Source organism: Ptychodera flava, chromosome 2 (genome assembly GCF_041260155.1).
Source record: "Ptychodera flava strain L36383 chromosome 2, AS_Pfla_20210202, whole genome shotgun sequence".
Classification (NCBI taxonomy): Eukaryota; Metazoa; Hemichordata; class Enteropneusta; family Ptychoderidae; genus Ptychodera; species Ptychodera flava.
Genome location: NC_091929.1, coordinates 42,913,807 through 42,931,642, shown reverse-complemented (window position 1 = coordinate 42,931,642; position 17,836 = coordinate 42,913,807). Strand labels below are relative to the sequence as shown.

The window sequence follows — 17,836 nt, the reverse complement described above, 5'->3', positions numbered from 1 at the left end:
TTTGTTTTCTGGTAAATCTTTGCAACATTCTAGATTAGGACTGATCCGTGATGATGTCACATTTCAATTATTGATATGCAAAAGTGATTATTTGTCTGATAATTTTGACAGAAATTCGGAAGTTAATCTTACAGGTATGGTGAAAAAGGTACCTTGATACTTTGAACCTATAAAAATTATATGCTGAAGGATACCTAGATTACAAGCTGCGACATTAAACACTCCTGCGCAAGGACAAAATTTGTCCAAACTTCTTTAGTAGCAAATGTCGTGCGCAAATTACCATATTTAGTAACAAACATAGTCGCGATCAGCACTATTGAAAGTTTTCAATTCTGCAGGTCATGGTAGGTCAATCAACAATAAATCCCGCTTTTGATATCGGCCACCTGCGGGTATTTGAATAATTACAAAAAGGATTAAATTTTGAACACAAATGGAAAAAAATTGTTGATTCTGTTCTATTGATTGATATGGCAGATTTTCTGGTTGTATTGTGGCTGGCTAAACCCTTCATGTCAGCACTAGTTGGTGATCTACTGGTAAATACTGTATTATCCATGTACTGGTACTGCTATACCACATCACAGCTACACAAATGCATGCTTGCACATGTTTACACATACTTATATACACTCAAGGCACACTCTAAAACTAAGTGGTTTGCGCAGTTCTTACGGTTCATACCAATATGTACTATGGGACATATTTATTACATGTGGCTTAATAATTTAATAATTTAATGATTTAATTTTGAACGTGTTAAAGACTGAGACCTATCTGTTTACCGGTAGCCTAAAACTGTAAAAATTACTCCAGATGGCACTGTTATTGTGTATCACTTGAATTTATCTCAAACACTACAAATTAATCTTACAATGGGGTTGTCACGTGACAGTGATCATGTTCACCCTGATATAAGATACCAGTACCAAAAAAGTCCACAATTTGAATGACAATAAACCTCTGTCTTTGTACACTCACAAACTGAAACTTCAAAATGGGTAAATTGCTTACAATTTTTTCCAGATTTCTTAGAAAGCTGATTTCAATTGATTCCAATAAAGAAACCTCTAAAGGGCACATAAAAAGATATCAACTTCATTGCCTCCTAAGATGCAGATGGCTAAATTACTGTTGTTGGTTACATTTTTTGACGTGTTGATTTTATTCTGTCATGAGATGAAATCCTAGCATGCTGAGATCAGCAGACCAACCTTATATGAAAAAATAAGAATTGCTGGTTAAAGTGTGAAAATACAAGAATTTATTGTAATTTATTGTAAATGAGCAGATTTTTTGATGCTATATGTGAACGGTAGGGTAGCATTTTGACACCAATAATAACGAAATTCTGACTTTCCAGCATACGTACAGCATAAAAATGAATATCCCCTAATTCAAAGAAAACTTCCAGAATAATTGTCATGTCAATGACACTTTCAGTATAGTCTTCATGGTACACGGCTTGGAATATATTTTGCTGATATCCACTCAGTGAATGTCAGGTTTTGCACCAATGTATACATACAGTATATATCTCCCTGTACCGTACTGATAATATGCATATGCATTAGGTGTGCATAGTGATTAGGTATATTTGTTGCTGATGTTCAAAGCCAACCCCTCCATCATCCCAGACAAGTTTACATTATTATTAATAATATAACCATATGGCCACGTTATTGTCTTCTATATATTTTACCATCCGTGCATCAAAGTTTATTTGCTAGGCCACAGAAAGCTGTATAAACACATACTACCGATAGCTGTACATCCAGGCTCTTTATTTGACTTCACCTTGTAAGTAAATTTGTTGTATAACAAAGAATTAATTGAGTGCCAAAGTCTATTTTTGTCCTCTTTATAAAATAAACCCCAGTCAATTTTTCTCAAATTTTTGCCAAAATTTTGAGAAAAAACTAGCAAATGAAATGTGATGTCCATTTGGTCCAAAATTATCAAAACATTATTAAAAAATTCATAAAAATTGGTAAGGTTTTGCACTAAAATTTTGTCGGGAGAAAATTACAGCACTCAATTAAAAATGTGAAAAAAATCACTAGTCAAAAAACCTGAGGCAGGATAGTGAAGCCCGTCCAAGAAACTCAGAATATACCGGTATACTTGTTTTACTTGCAACGTGTACAACATGTATACACCCCAGGCAATAAACCAGTATGCCTGCACCAAAGTTACATTGGCATACATAGTGCTGGGCAGCATGCATCCGAGTGTTTTGAACCCTGATGTTACAAAAGGAATAATTTGTTTAACATGTTCCTAACCAATGATATCAGTAATAATGAACATGTATTTGTTTTATCTTAACAGAAATATTTGGCCAAGGAGATCATGGATATGACACTTTCAGGTAGGTTAAAAAACTTGAGTACTATTGTAGTACATGTATACATGTATGATAGTAACAGCAAGGTGTAAAATCGTCCTGCAAGAAACATATACCGGTATGCATTAATATCAAATCTTGTAAACTTCTTCTGTGATCTAATGTTGGAAATCCATGGGGAATCATTCAAAGTGTAGAGCCTACAAATAAATGATCTGTGTCTTATCTGGGATTCAGTATTATTTATAGAGTGTAGAAAAATACTTTTACAGAGATTTCAAAGCAAACAGAGCAATACAACATGATGCAGTGTACCGGTAGGTAATTTTGACATCAACTGCTAGATATCAAAATATTGAAAAAAAATGATTCTCTCAAGTAAGACAGTTTTCAAAAATCATCTACATGTGCAACATATGCAAAACATGTCATTACCATATGTAAACAAACCAAGCTGTCAATCATAGTACAAAGGTTGATAGTCTGTCAACATTTAAAATGTATTACCTGATCAATTATTCAAACAGACTGTGGAGGTTGTAATTCGGAGGACAAACAGGTTTGACATTCGTGAATATTGTATTTGTGACTGTGTGGCTTGCATTCATTTTTTGCTCAACATCCGTATAACCTTGATTACTTAACTTGCCTTTCACCCCCAGTTCCCTTTGTACAGGTCCAACTTTACCATAGAAAACAATGGATTTTGGACAACCATGGTGGTGAAAGGGTTAACTTGCCGTACAGGTACACAATCACATTTTTCTTGTTATTTTGTACTTCTCTGTTGCAAAAATACTCTTCATGATCAATAATGAATTCAAATATCATTAAACATGTATTAAATTAACGTCCAATACAGTCTCATTCCACTACCGGTATTCTATAGCTGGCAAAAACAACCGGCTGTTAGCTAAAATTTGCTGGCTGTGAAAATTTAGTTTTAGAAAAAAATCAAGACATTTTGCACAAACTTTGTGCGCTCACACACCACCTTGTAACAGCCTATACTTTATTTTTGCCATGTGTAACTGAAATTTTCTATATCCTTGAAGTAACTTGATTGGTACCTGGTATACTGGGCTGCTGCAACTACATGTAACTTGTTTATAATACACCATGTGGTAATGGATTGATTATTTCATTTGGACAGGTCCACAGCACCTGTGGTTCATTTTCTGGGTCATTTGTCATCAAGTTGGTTATTAATTTGACATTTATAGGCAGTAGGCTGCATGCTAGAGGATTACTGTATATTATCATCTATCATGATGATATATCTTCAAGAGTGATTTTAAATGGGGTTTACACGTGTGAGTTAAGTCCGGAGTTGACACCGGAATAAATTTAAACCTGTGTCAGTTGGACGTGTGAACAGACAACACCGAACTAACAAAGAACTAAATTAATTCGGTATTGGAGGGCTGGTCCAGGTTTGGTGCTCCGTACTAAACAATGGCCTATTTACACGTGTGACCAGAACACCGAACTAAACGCCGAACTATATCCTGTCTTCGGGCTTGCAGTCATTACCACAATGGACGGTGTTCAATTAAGCTCTTGCCACCGCGGCAACAATTGGCCGCAGGAAGAGATCAGGCTACTAATGTCAATCTAGAGAGATGAAAATGTCATCCGTATGATGGACGGCACATCGAGGATCAGCAAGTGTATGAAGTCGTCACTGCCAAGGCCAGGGAGAAGGGACTCGAGAGGACAGCGGAACAATGCCACAACAAAATCAAACGGTTGCGAGCTCAGTTCAAGTCCGTGTCCGACAACAACCGTCGTAGTGGCAGAGCTAGAAAAACGATGCCATTTTACGATGAGTTGTAGGTAGTAAAGGGAAAGCAACTCCACACATCGTTCATATTTGGGTTGTTTGCGTTTTGTGTATGATATCGTGTATAACATAAGTGTATATCATGTTTAACTGTTTTATGTAAAATGTTGCTTGGCCATGGCGAGACGTATACGTGTCCTGTGTTAATCCACACTGGAGCAGAGAGACTACTGACACTGTGATCCTTTGGCGCTACGTTTCGAAAACAGAGTTTTCTTCATCAGTCGCTTAAAATTCATTTTGATTGTGAGACGTGTTGAATGGTTGATTGTTTTTATTTTATAATATGTGAGTTCCACTTACGTTTGGTAGGGAAGCTAGAATGTCTACTGTTTGATCTTGTTGTGTTTGTGTAGGTTCATGTGAACCTGAGTTTTGGCTATTGTAGTTTTTGTGATGTCTGGCGCTTATAGGTGTGTTGCCTATATTTCTGTTCCTTCTATATGCGATTATTGGTTGGTTTTGGAACAGTTTTTTTAGTGTTTCGTCTTTTTCAAGTTCATTCCAGTTTTCTGTCAGGGCTTGCTTGATTTTTGTCGTTTCGATGTACGGGCTATACGTTGTTATGAAGACTACTGTATTGTTGGTGGCGTTATTTCTTTCGCTTGACCCGAACTAAATTTATACCTTGTGTATGACGTGTAAACGTGAGATCGCTTAGATCGCTGATAAGGAATATTTACAGAGCGACTAATCAGATTCCCTCAGGTTTAAAAAAATACACGTGTAAACCCACCTTTAAATGTTCTTGAAATTCTTACTGGTATATTGTTGTCTTTTTGTTGCAGTCTGTGTTTGTTTGCCAGGGGTTTTGGAACATAGATACATGGTTCGGAAATCCAAGTACCGTTTCTTCTGTCCCCCACATGATTGCGTTATTGATATCTCGTGGGGGAGCCCTGGTAAAATTTACCTATAGGTACCACCCATAACAAAAACACAGACAGTACTTTCAGGGATGAAAATTTGTTGCAGTAGTCTGATATCTAGTCACAAATCTTGTCTACTCAGATAAAAATGTTTCTGAGAAATGTAATCAGTAAGATCTAAGGAAGATATAACAAGCTAATTGATTGGTTCTGTGTACATAGCATATGCCTTTGATAATATCAGTTAAGGTGATCGACAGATGGGTATTTGATCAATAGTTGGTTTAATTATACCAGTTGCTTTTGATTGTATCTCTCAGGTTTAGGGAACTTTAATTGATTGGCCCATAGGTCAGATTAAATTGAGCTTATCCATTCCTTAATAATGCCACTCACTGTATACAGCCTCATGTGGTAAGCCTGAGCTCTGGGCTGTTTCTTTCCTTGTAGCTTCCGAGTGGTTGATTGACTATGATGTGGGCAATTACATACTGGTGTATGGATGTGACGTTTTTTCCAGATATCTTGAGGAACAGGAAGTATCCATTGGCGTCCATATATGGAAATGTTGAGGAGTCACTTGTGATAAAGTTCCTCGTCAATTGCATATACAAGGCATCACAAGACCAAGGCTGGGGTAGACCAGTGGCATAGAACCACACCTTACACTACAATTAATTCAGCCACATAAATAAATGCACAAACACACGTGTGCACTTACCGCACACATGTTCAGATTCATAAATATAGATTTCTTAATAACAAAATTGAAATCACTCGATTTATATCAGCAGTATCACTCATTCCAGGAAAACAAGTGATTCTTGTTGAGACGTCAGAAAGAAATTTCAAATGTCGGATCTGTTGGAAATTTGTGTATGGTTTGATCTAGATATTACACAATGGCTCTTTCACAGAGACTGTTCAGATTTGTCAGTATTTGCAGTTCGATCATGCAGAAGACGCAAATGACCGTGAAACTATAGTACAGCATTTGTACATTTCCACTTGTACTGGTGCATCTTTATAACAATAGCATAACCATGAACTTTTTACAGGTGTCCCTCACTGTCCTGACCACAGGAAAGTCTTCCGATTCACATTAAATGTCTCAGAATCATGTACGTTTTATCAAAGGTTGCACATCAAAATTTAAAGCAAGCCATTTAACACAGGAAGGAGTCAATCAATGTAAGTCCTTGTTTGAGTGTTGAGCAAGTGACATGTCCTCACGGAATGATACATCAGTATTTCCTCTTCCAGATTTTGTGATTGTTGCTCAGATACAAGGAAGGAAAGCAGGAAGGAAAAGACAGCAGTGTTCAGTATGCACACCATTTCTCAGTATTCTTGGAGTGTGAAGTCAACTTTGGCCTCGATAATAGCTTTATTCATAAAATATTGCACTTGAATGTAGTTTCCTGCCCGAGGCAATGTGCATAATTGTGAGCAGGTGTAGTTCAATATGATATATTGATATGCATGAAATTGGGAATTGATATTTATTGAAACTGATGTTGTTGAAATAAACGCCTGTCTTTTGATTAGTTATTGATATTCAATCATAGGAACTCTCAGACATGCTTTATTTTTTGGTTTGAATTTCCATGTGTTTGAATTGGTACACTGTTAACTTTCTGTACTTTGTGATTCTCAAGGGGTCCAAAATCTTTGCACATGACCAGTGTGTGTCAAAATTGAATATTAAGTAAATTGGCTAAATCACATGCAACTCTCAGCTGTTTAAGCTTCAGAAGTTTTGAGTCATGAAATGTTTTTGCTTAAATGTAGTAAAGTTTGATAAGTACTGGTTGTGTTTGTACTGTTAAAGTTCGCTTGTTTATATTTTAAGTGTGATAGGGCTTGCAAATTCACCTACGAGACAAAACTTACAAAATTGTAACAATCTAGCTTGATTATTGAACCACTCTTTTTAAGGGTTGGAATTTGGCCGAGCGATTTTGGCTGTGATGCTTTCGCTAGGTGAAGCATTCAACACTGTATTTCTCAGTTAATGAAAAGAAAAAGTTCGTACTGATGTTTGTTACCGCTGTAATTTTTTGATTGGCAAATGTGATCTTCCCCTGACAATGTGTAGCAACTTGGAAAAGAGACGTTCTGAAGAAATTAGATTGCAAAGATGCGCTTTTATGTCTGAATCATTAAAATGCTCCAGCAATGATTTATTGAATGAAAACTGTGTTATGGAGTGTCTTTGTGCCGGGGAGTGCAATCCAATTATTGTAGGGTATTAGCTGATAATGAAATAGTGTAGTGATCATAAATATCATCAGTCAATTGACAGGGTATGTAGTAAATGTTTTATACATGGCATTGCTATGAACAGTATTTTGAAAGTTTAATATGAAGGATTTGACCACACAAAATGAAATTTATTTATTTTCTCATTTTCTGTTGAAACAACATTGTCTTTGTAAAACCACCAGCCAACTTGCTCTCAAAAGAGATATGTATGTTTCAGACAATTGTCTTGTTCACACATGTTCAAATTATGACAAAATTTGCATATGTAATACCTTTGGCAATTTTTTTATAATATTAGGTCAAGGCATAATTTTACTCATATCCATTGTCTGATTGATTCAACAGTGTAATAGGTTCCATCAAAATTGAGGCCAATTTTGCAATTTGTCAATTTTCAATATGTAATAACTTCTTGTCCTACCGGGAGATGAATGCAGCTTTGATACATCGGCCAAAAAGTTTCAAGTAATGACATTTGTGAAGAATGTATGCTGCGGCTGACATTTTTATAAAAGTGTTAGTCTTAATCCGTGGCTTTTGCATTCAAGCTGTATTCACACTCGTCCAGATTTTTGCTTTCTGTAGAAAGTTTTTCCTTAGTACATACCAGTCATTTATTTTTTCAAAGAATAATTTTTTTATGAATAATACTTCCTACAAAGGCAAAATTTTCAATCCCTTGTTTGTGAATTAGATCAGAATAACCCAAGCTTGTTTCCATGGAAATTATGATGCTGTATTAACCCTTTGCACCCTGACCCTCTGGTGACCTATGACATCATACAGACATTTTTTTCCCATCCGGATTCAATGGGTTAATATCAGTATTTGTTTGTGTGTAGCTGATTAAAATGCCTTCAAACAGAGTGCATATTCATGGAATATATCCATTCAAAATACAGAATAACGCTTTCATCAGCTGCTTTGAGGGATAAATTACATTTTTCCAGGAATAACTGCCAATTTGTATAATGTTGTAGATGTATTTGAAATGAACTCGCAGTGGAATGATAAACCTAGATGAATGTGTACTTCAATAACCTCTGACATTGAGACAAATAACTTTAATGTTTTCCCACTTTAGGTAAGTAGAATTTTGATTTACTTCTGCCATAACACGATTATATATTTAATATCACCATAACTTGATAATAACCTCAATTTTTTTGTAACTTGATTATGATGATGAGATGTGATGTCACATTCAGTTGTAGAACATCAGTAACCAATGTGTGATGGTGTTCACAGCATGAACAAGTACTGGACAAATGTTTGATGATTGTTAGGGTAGTGTGTCTGTGTGTTCAAACACTTGGTAAGACTTGTTTCATTATTTCAGTAGAATGCACTCGGGGACAGATATTGAACTCTCAAACTTTTACAATTCTGTTTTAGTCTACCCATCATGGAAGCTTATTTCAAAGCTGCTGGAATGAGTACAGGTTTCATAGGCTGAGTTTCGTGAAAATCAGGATTTCATTTTTCTTCATAAAGATAACACAGGGATGGCGGCCATTTTGAATTTCAAATATCAGTAAATTATAGGTAATTTCTTTCTGTAGTATCCAAATTTGCAAAGTGACCCTCGACTTTTATTCTTAATTTTGAAAGAGAAAGGTCGAAAGTCTCCTTGTGAGGAAAATTGTTATTTATTTTTTAGGTGTGAACTACTGTAAGTAGATGGACTTACATCATTAGCCACTGTTAAGTTGCATTACCTTGACCTTCAGTGCCACTTTCCCTCACCCTTACTTGACAAGGTGATTAACTGTGACATCGCTGTACACCACAAGCTGCTTTTCAACTGTCAAAAACCTGCAAACAAGTCAACCCTGTCTATAAGTGTATTATGATATAGCTGAGTAGTTTTCCATTAAGAGAGTCAATGATTTGTATTGAGGTATTAAGGCAGTTTGTGCCTTAAAATTTGAAGACTTAAATTCTTACCCAAACTGTCCTTAAAAAAACTTTAAACGTTCCCTTTCGCTTTCAAGAATAAAAGTCGGGGTCACTATGCAAAATTTTGGACTATAGAGAAACAAATTACCAATGTTTACCGACACTTGAAATTCAAAATGGCTGCCATCCCTGTGTTAACTCTATGGGGAAAATAAGATTTTCAATCTAAAAAAATCGGTGAAAACTTAACTTACTTGCTGAGTTTCAAAATGAATCCCCACAAGTGTTAGACAAAAACTGCATTGTAAAAGTTTAACCCTTTCACCCCCAGTTCCCTGTATACAGGTCCAACTTTACCATACAAGACAATGGATTTGGGACAAACCATGGTGGTGAAAGGGTTAAGAGTCTAAATATCAGCTGTCCCTGGGCAAACTTTACCTTGACTTTTTGTCTTCTTGTGCAAAATACCAGTATTAATTGTGTAGATTTATATATACAAACCTGATCACAAACTTTGATGAAAGATTTACAAGTCATGTTTTAACATTGTAGTGCAGTAGGGAAATATGTACATGTAGGTGACAGCAAAAATTGCCTCTTGTTTAAGAACAGAAAAACCAACTGCTGTGTAGAACAATACGGGTATGTGAATTTCTAAATCTGCATCAAGCTGTACATAAGCAAATGCAAATGGTATTTCAAAGTAAGAGTAAACATAAACGTGAAAATTTTTGTCTTTTCCAAACATGTTTTGTGCTTTTCACTTATTGGATGTGAATTTTATTTTTATTGTTTTCATACTCATAGTTTTGTGATTTTGTATTAATACTTGTAAATCTCAGCGGAATGTAATCCATGATCAGCATTATCACAAAAAAGTAGTTAACTACTAGTAGAAAGAGTGACTTCATTTCTGTTGATCAATATACAGTATACCTAAGTTGGGTAGATGGGTCAAAGGTCACATTTTTGGGAACAGTTTTATGCATATTTTTGAACAAAGGTACTTCCATTCAAAATTGTTAGTATATTGTAGTAAATGTAGAGTAGATGGTTAAATAATCACTTTTTTGGAACAATTTAATGTGTATTTTTAATTTGAACAAACGTACCTCCATTCAAAAGGGTTGGCTGGTTGACGTACATGTTACCACGACAACAGCTATTCCACGGATTAACCAGGGGTTGTATCATGATGGGCTAATGTGCAATACGATTTCATCACCGAAACCACTTTACGACCACAATTGCTGTTTTACGACCAAACTGATAGCCATAGTGGCATTGTTTGTTTAATTACCCTACTTTAAGTACTTCTACACAGATTGGCTTATCTGTTGAAAAGGAAAGTCTTTTTTAGAATTAATGGATGTGGGGATCCACTTTGAAAGCTGCACACTTATCGGAGCATTTTCTGGCATATTTCAATGAATAAACCTCTGTTTGCAAAAAGGAAGTGAAAATGTAGTACAAGACATCAGGTTTTGATATCTGCTCATTAAAATTATAGTGCATCATATTCTAGTATATCGTTTCATGTAGCTGCAGATATTCACAGGCAGTCTCGAACATATTGTAACCATCTTAGCTGCATACAGGAACAGATTTTTACAAAATCATGCTTAGCATTTTTATGATTATCTTAAAGCTTCCATGGAAACAAAAATCCTTACCTATTTGCAATACAAAATATTCCAACTGATTATACATGCACTTTCTCTGTCTTCAATTTTGTGTGGACAACACACCACAGCTGGATTTGAAGGAATTGCAGTACATGGTTATTGTACCATGTGGTTTAAAGCCATCAAACTGTTCACTGTGAAAGGATTCCAGTCTAGTAAAAATGCGTGACTTGCGTCCCAAAGTGACTTATTCTGGCAGAGCTACATAGTGTACAAACATCAGCATGTAAAAGACTTAAATAGCCATGTGCCATGATTTAGCATAGTATATAAGAATGAAGTAACTCCCATGGTATTCAAACCCAATATACTAGATCTCGTGAAAAATTTTGTGATTGACTTCAACGGAACATGCTGTTGACAATTTTTGTAGGCTGCAGTCCTTTGAGCAGTTTTATGGCTTTTACCAGTAATAGAAAAATGGGACATACGACACTAGTTGCAAGTTTCTGAGTACCATACCAAAACTACCATACCGAGATGTTCCAGAGAACCCATTAAAATAGGCCAAACCCGGAATTCGAATCGACCACGGTACAAACAAAACCATGTGCGCAAACGCGCACAGACGTACGTGTATTTCCATACGCGTTCAGTACACATGTGGGTTTGTTTGTACCGGCATCACGTGATTATTTGGGTGTACTGAGTATGTAGAACGGCGTACGCATCGCGTCCTTTTTATTCGGGAGTAGAACCATTGCATATGCAGCATCTCGGAAGTTATTATCCAATTGGTTGGCTGAATATCACCGCTATAATTGAATTATATACAATAGACTCCTTATGTGAATAATGATCGACCAATCAGATGTAATCTTCTGAGCTAGTTGCACATCAGCAGAAATTACTGTTACAGTATTTTGCTATTTCTAATAACATTTGATACTCTTTGTTTCAGCCAAATCCATCATAATATTTTGAAAAAGCCGAGTATCTTTTACATGTGCTTGTTCTCATTCCATCTTGTGATCAAATTTTCCTCAAAAGTAATATAATTATATCTTAAATACCCAAGCGATTTACTTGCATGACACATATGGCTTTTTTATGTTTCTAAAATTCTGAAATTGGTTTTCTTAATTACTTCTGAGTATTGCAAATTGGTCATTTTATCACTCATGAGATTTTAGTCAATGATCAAACTTAATTACATTTATGTCTTATGACCATGTGTTTTAATTGGTGTTTTAATTGGGTAGAGACAGCCTGTGTTACAGTGTCTCGAAATTGTCATTTTCTTCAGCATGACGGGACAAATAAACTTGGCCTGGTATACAATGTCTTGATAATGTCCAAAATTCTTAAACTCATATGCAACATGTAAGAAGTGTTCCTTTTCTGATTCATGTGAGACTGATGTCATATCTATCATTTAAGAATTATTTGAACATTGACCTCAACCAAAGGGGAGTGCTTTAAGAGTTGCAAGCATTAAATTTTATTGAGGTATTACATGTGTGTATTTTGCTCACAGATATATTTTATGAATGTATGGTTTTCACCAGCACGTTGCCTTAATATTGATTGGTTTTTATCAACGAGCATGTTAAGAAACCCCGCTGCATTTGGTAAATAGAAAGACATATTAATCACACCATGTGCTTAAATTATTGATGGATACAGTGACAGATAACGTTCAGTGCTCGTTTTTAGCTCCCATGAACATAATCCAGAGGTATTAAAAATTAAGCTCCTTCTTCAGGTAACGGTATGTGAATCTAGCTGCAAGTCCAACCATGTATCGTACATGTGATGTCATTATGCAAGAATGCCTTTATGATTTACATAAATACTTACATATATGCATGTCAATTTGACTTTGTGATACAATCCAATATGGCCACCAGTGTCAGTTTTCTTCACAGTGTTGAAGTACATACCGGTATACCTTGATCCACTCTTCACATAGACCAGAACAAATGTCATGTGAAATATGGGTTTGCCATACCCTTAGTACTTGTGACTGTCAATTTGTTTTGTGGTATGATCCAATATGAGTGTCTGTCAGCAATTCTGTAAAGAAATCTTTTGCTCAAAGTTATTACTCAGGAGTGTATGGACCAATTTTCTTCAAGTTTGGTGTGAGGATAAAACGAAATATCAAATAGTTGTTATACAGGTGCAGTTATTGTACAGCATGTACAGTTGTTGCATGATATGATTTTGTTGATGAACCTTTTGTGTAATACTCTGATCAATATAAACATCCCTTGACTAATTTAATTTAAATTTTGCCCTAATGACAGTGAATTACACAGCACAAACTGAGACATATCGGTATGTACATGCATATACTGCATGCACACATACCAGTACATACTGTATACTGGTATGTACATACAGTATATCCATACATATACCAGTATACATGTACATATGCACATACCTATCTATCAATTTTCGTTATGCAGAAAAATCCAATGTAGCTTTATACTAAGTTTGTCAAATATACAAGAGGTGTATCTGGTATATCTAAGGACAGCACTGTGCTTCAAAACAGTTTTTGTACTCACATGTCCATTACAATGGATATCATATTTATAATTACTAATTGTGTACAGGTATGTAAGTGGAATGCCACCCCTCACTACATTGAAACACTCTGTCCAATATGATTCTACAATATAGTATGGAATCAGTGAATCCTGTCCACTAGAAATAGTCAAGGCAGATGGTAACAGTAATATTCCATTTGGATCCTACATGTAGCTTGGTACATGAAATGCGGTATTGGTGATGGATTTCTACTTGGGGCTATGTGACAGTTCTGTTGAGTAGTTGATGTTAAGATCCAACAAGGAAAGTCAGATACTTGTTTTGATTAAATTAAAAACTCTCAGTAAATAGCTTTCAATGACTCCCTGATTGCCAGATGGTGGACTCAATTATTTAATGCACTTGAGTAAGATGGTTCCTTTTTGTCACCATGGTAACAACTATAATTACTGTCAATCTTGCCTATTTTGGTGTCACAGTAGAATAGTGGTTGTAATCTGTCATTGTTGAAGTTGTTTTCCTTGTGATACATCACATACTCTGAACTCCAGCATCTCTGCCATGTCAAAGGGACTCAATGTTGCCATTTTTAAGTCGACTGCCGAGTATTGTATCAAAGTATTACCAGTAACATACACAGTCAATGTGCCTGGCAATAGAATCTTCATATCTGAGCAGTAGTGTACAATTCCTAGGCAGTGTGGTTAGAAAAGAGACAACTTTTCTGACTATGGTACGCATCGTGTATCACCTTGTAAACATGCCGGCATTGAAACATGAAGTGAACAAGTATTGCTTTGGCAGGATGCTTCACCAGTGTACATGTATGGGTAGACTTTATAATTTTTATAGTGTCTACAGTAGGATGTGTTTCTTGTGCGCATGCCATTTATGCCATTACGTTATTATTAAAGGCATCATTGATTTGTGTGCCATGGCAACCTTTGCTAGATGGTATCTTTACAGCTGCCATCATCAGTGGACATTATACAGGGTATGTTTTTGATTCAGGGGGTAATTTATTTGGCACAACTATCATTCAGGAATTGGAATATTTTGCTCTACAAGTCACAGTCCAGTAGAGTGAATAATTACAAAGAACGGTGTATGCTTCACAAAAATATATCATTTAGTTATTGATGATATAATCACTAATCTACATTGAATGCCTTTATGCATAATTAATGCATATACCAGTAGACAATAATTATATTCAGTAAAAAAACAAACTATTTCAAAATTTAGTGAAATGATGTCATATTACTGGGGATACATACTTAATATGGCAAACCTTGTTGCAACTTGTTTGTGCCTGTTGTTTTTCTTACAAAATACAAGAAAAAGTATTCTCTGATGTAGATTGCATTAATACTAATCATGTTCACTCTTCTCTGATGTCAATTATTTGATCAGGTCTGTAGATTTGTTACACTATCTTTTGCAATCACAAGTGAATTGCACTGGAGTTCATGCATTTAGTGAAATGAATTCATGGCTGTGACATGAAATTGTAGCTTCCTTGGTACACCTGAATATTAACTTGTCCTTAGGATTACAACATAGTAAACCAATTTGTTGACAACTTTATAAATTTTGAACATTTAATCAAATTTGACTCTCTATTCATGTCGCTAATTGTTTTAACAGTGATTTGAATTAAAATATCATTGCTATCAGGTTTTATGAAAGAATGGTTTGGAAAAGTTCATAAGCTGAGTAACCTTCCTTCCTAAATGACATTTACAGTTAGGCCAAAGTAATTAAATTCTTTGTTTTGCGTCCCCACCCGCTTAGGTTTTTAAGGTTTTCATGAAAAACACACACAGTGTATTTGAATAGGAAATTTTAGGACGTAACCGCTTAGCTTTTCTGAACTAAAAATTTTGTTACAATTTTTTGTTTGCTGCAATCAAATTACATTATATTTAATTTCCTTGTGTGTGTTTTTCAGCTGCTTAGACGCGTACCTTTTCCCATTTTGAGTGGACGCACAACAAAGAATTTAATTACTTTTACCGTTAAGGAAATTAACTCAAATTGGTCAAACACAGATAACAATCTTCAGTTTTTCTCAGAGGACATTTTTCATTTCCATTTTGCCAAGTTCATTTGTAGCTCGTATTACATAACAAAAGATTATCATGACTATTTTTCAAACCAATCATGTGTCTGTGTAACAATACTGTAAAGCACAGGGAATTTTCAGCCTATCACGTTATCAGTAGGGAGGCCGCACACCACAGAGCGCGTCATTGCTGCTTTTAACGGCACCCTGCTCAGATAATTAAATCGTCTGATCTTATCTGTTCAAGGAGATCTAGGGAATTGTCACTAAATATAGACTGACAGTAATCTAATGGTATTCAACCAATTATTTTTTATGTCTTCTGAGAGTGTTTTCAAATCGTAAAACTCGAAGTTTTGATGGTGATGATGTGTGAACACATTATGTGTCTTATCGTATTTACACCCACACGTGATTGACTTTCTTGTGAATTAATTTTCCGGCACTATAGTGTGCTTGCGTAATTACATTCGGCGGAAAGTACAAATGGATTGAAATGCAGCATGTTTACATCATTTGGCAAAATTAATTATCCTGTCAGAAAAATGTGCATCCTTGAAGTTTTAATGATACCTTTTGGTATGATTGCATTTGTCTAGAGCTGTAAAAATATTGCGTCATAATAACTATAGTGTCACGTATTCTCCAGATGTTAGAACACAGTGTGAAAGCAGGGAGACAAATTGCTTGTGTAAATTCAGATCTGCTTAAGTCATGAATTCTGTAAAATTGATTCCAGTAATTGTTTCTGCCTTGTAGTGCATACATTATTTGGATTGTGTGAACTCCAAGGTCAAATGGTAGCAGCAAATGAAATGTATTCAAAGCTCATTCAAAGCTCCAAAACTTGCATCTGTAAGGCATATCTGCTGTACGTATCATAGATATTTCAGGATGTCCGAACATCAGTAACTTTCAGTCTAGACACTAGAAAATGTCTGCAACTGATGCAAAATCTATTGTACTGCACTTTAATTATACCGTACCGTACATCCCGGGTACACTAAAACACAACCCACGTCATGGCTATAATTCGTAGACATCAATAACGTCATATCAGTGAAATTTCTCAGCATAATTTGTAATCTAATGGACAAGAGATTCTAATAAGAAGTGATTAAAGCTAATTTAATTTAATTTAATTAATAAAGAATTTCTGTTGAGACTTTTTGAACAGAAATGCAAAACAAATCAATGATTTTGATATCAGCAATTTCATTCAGGAATTAAAGGTTGAAAAGAACTTACTGGTAATGTTTTGTTGTGAACAATTTTTCATATTTAAAATATTTCATAGGAACCTATACACATACCTCCCACTCTCAAGGTGTGACTATGGGTGATTGGGTAATTTATGATCAAAATTCTGATGTTTTACATCTGTTTGTTTTATTTCATTTCAGAATTCCTGCATTGGTGTACAACAATGGTGTATTCCTAGCATTTTGCGAAGCACGGAAGAACTCCTTCCGTGATTGGGGTGAAATGGAATTGGTTTTGAGACGAGGTGTTCTTGAAGAGAAGGGAGTTGAGTGGGGTGACATACAAGTCATTGCCAGTATTCCAAATAAAAGGTACAGTTACAACTTTTAACGATGCTGTTAGGTTTGCAGGTCTTATCTTTTGTGTTGAAGTAGTAGTGATGCTGTAACAAATTGAAGATCAAGAACCTTGATTTCCTTGTATCCTAGCAACATGTTAGCCTGGATTGCAACATCACATCGCCATGGAAACATAACAATATAATTCTGTGGCATTATCCAAAGACATAGTACTACTATAGGAATACTGGGGCGATATCAGAGAATCATATATTTTAAACCTTGACAAGGAAATACTGTATGTGCCTGAGGGCAGGTGACCATTTTCCCAACATCAGGAGAATAAAGGGTATCTTGCCTCAAGGATACATGCCTTTCCCACATTATTTCTGTACAAGATTTTTGGTTTGATTTGCTAATGACAATCACATGTTTGATTCCCATGATAGATGAAAATCAGTTAGTTATTGAAGGCGAATGAATATATTTGAACGTCTGTTATGCAGTTTAGAAATAGTTTCGGGTCAGGTTCAATAAGTGGTGACTATGCAGCCCGTCGCATCATCAACAATTTACCATTGAATCCTTTAGGAGCATTTGGAGTATCACATTTTAAATGAGGCCTGTATAAAATTAACTAGATATGCCACAGCAACATAAGAGTAAACAATGCTGGTGTTGGATTATTTGAACAATGTAACAGTCACACCTATAATTAACTTAAATTTTATTGTAGCGAACAATATCAAATTATCAAATGCACTTAAATAGTATTGCATGGTAACAACATCACATTGTTGTATCAATATATCAGCAT

The 17,836-nt window shown here is 35.4% G+C and overlaps 1 protein-coding gene across 2 annotated transcripts in view; it reads left to right on the top strand.

Moving 5' to 3' along the window:
* The window catches only part of LOC139121499 (sialidase-2-like), a 69,191-nt gene that overhangs the window by 29,984 nt on the left and 21,371 nt on the right, over positions 1 to 17,836 (top strand). For both annotated transcript variants that reach the window (XM_070686411.1, XM_070686403.1), the window contains exons 2-3: positions 2,335 to 2,374; positions 16,882 to 17,052. In XM_070686411.1, the coding sequence (XP_070542512.1) occupies positions 2,335 to 2,374; positions 16,882 to 17,052 (211 nt within the window). The remainder of the gene's footprint in view (positions 1 to 2,334; positions 2,375 to 16,881; positions 17,053 to 17,836) is intronic.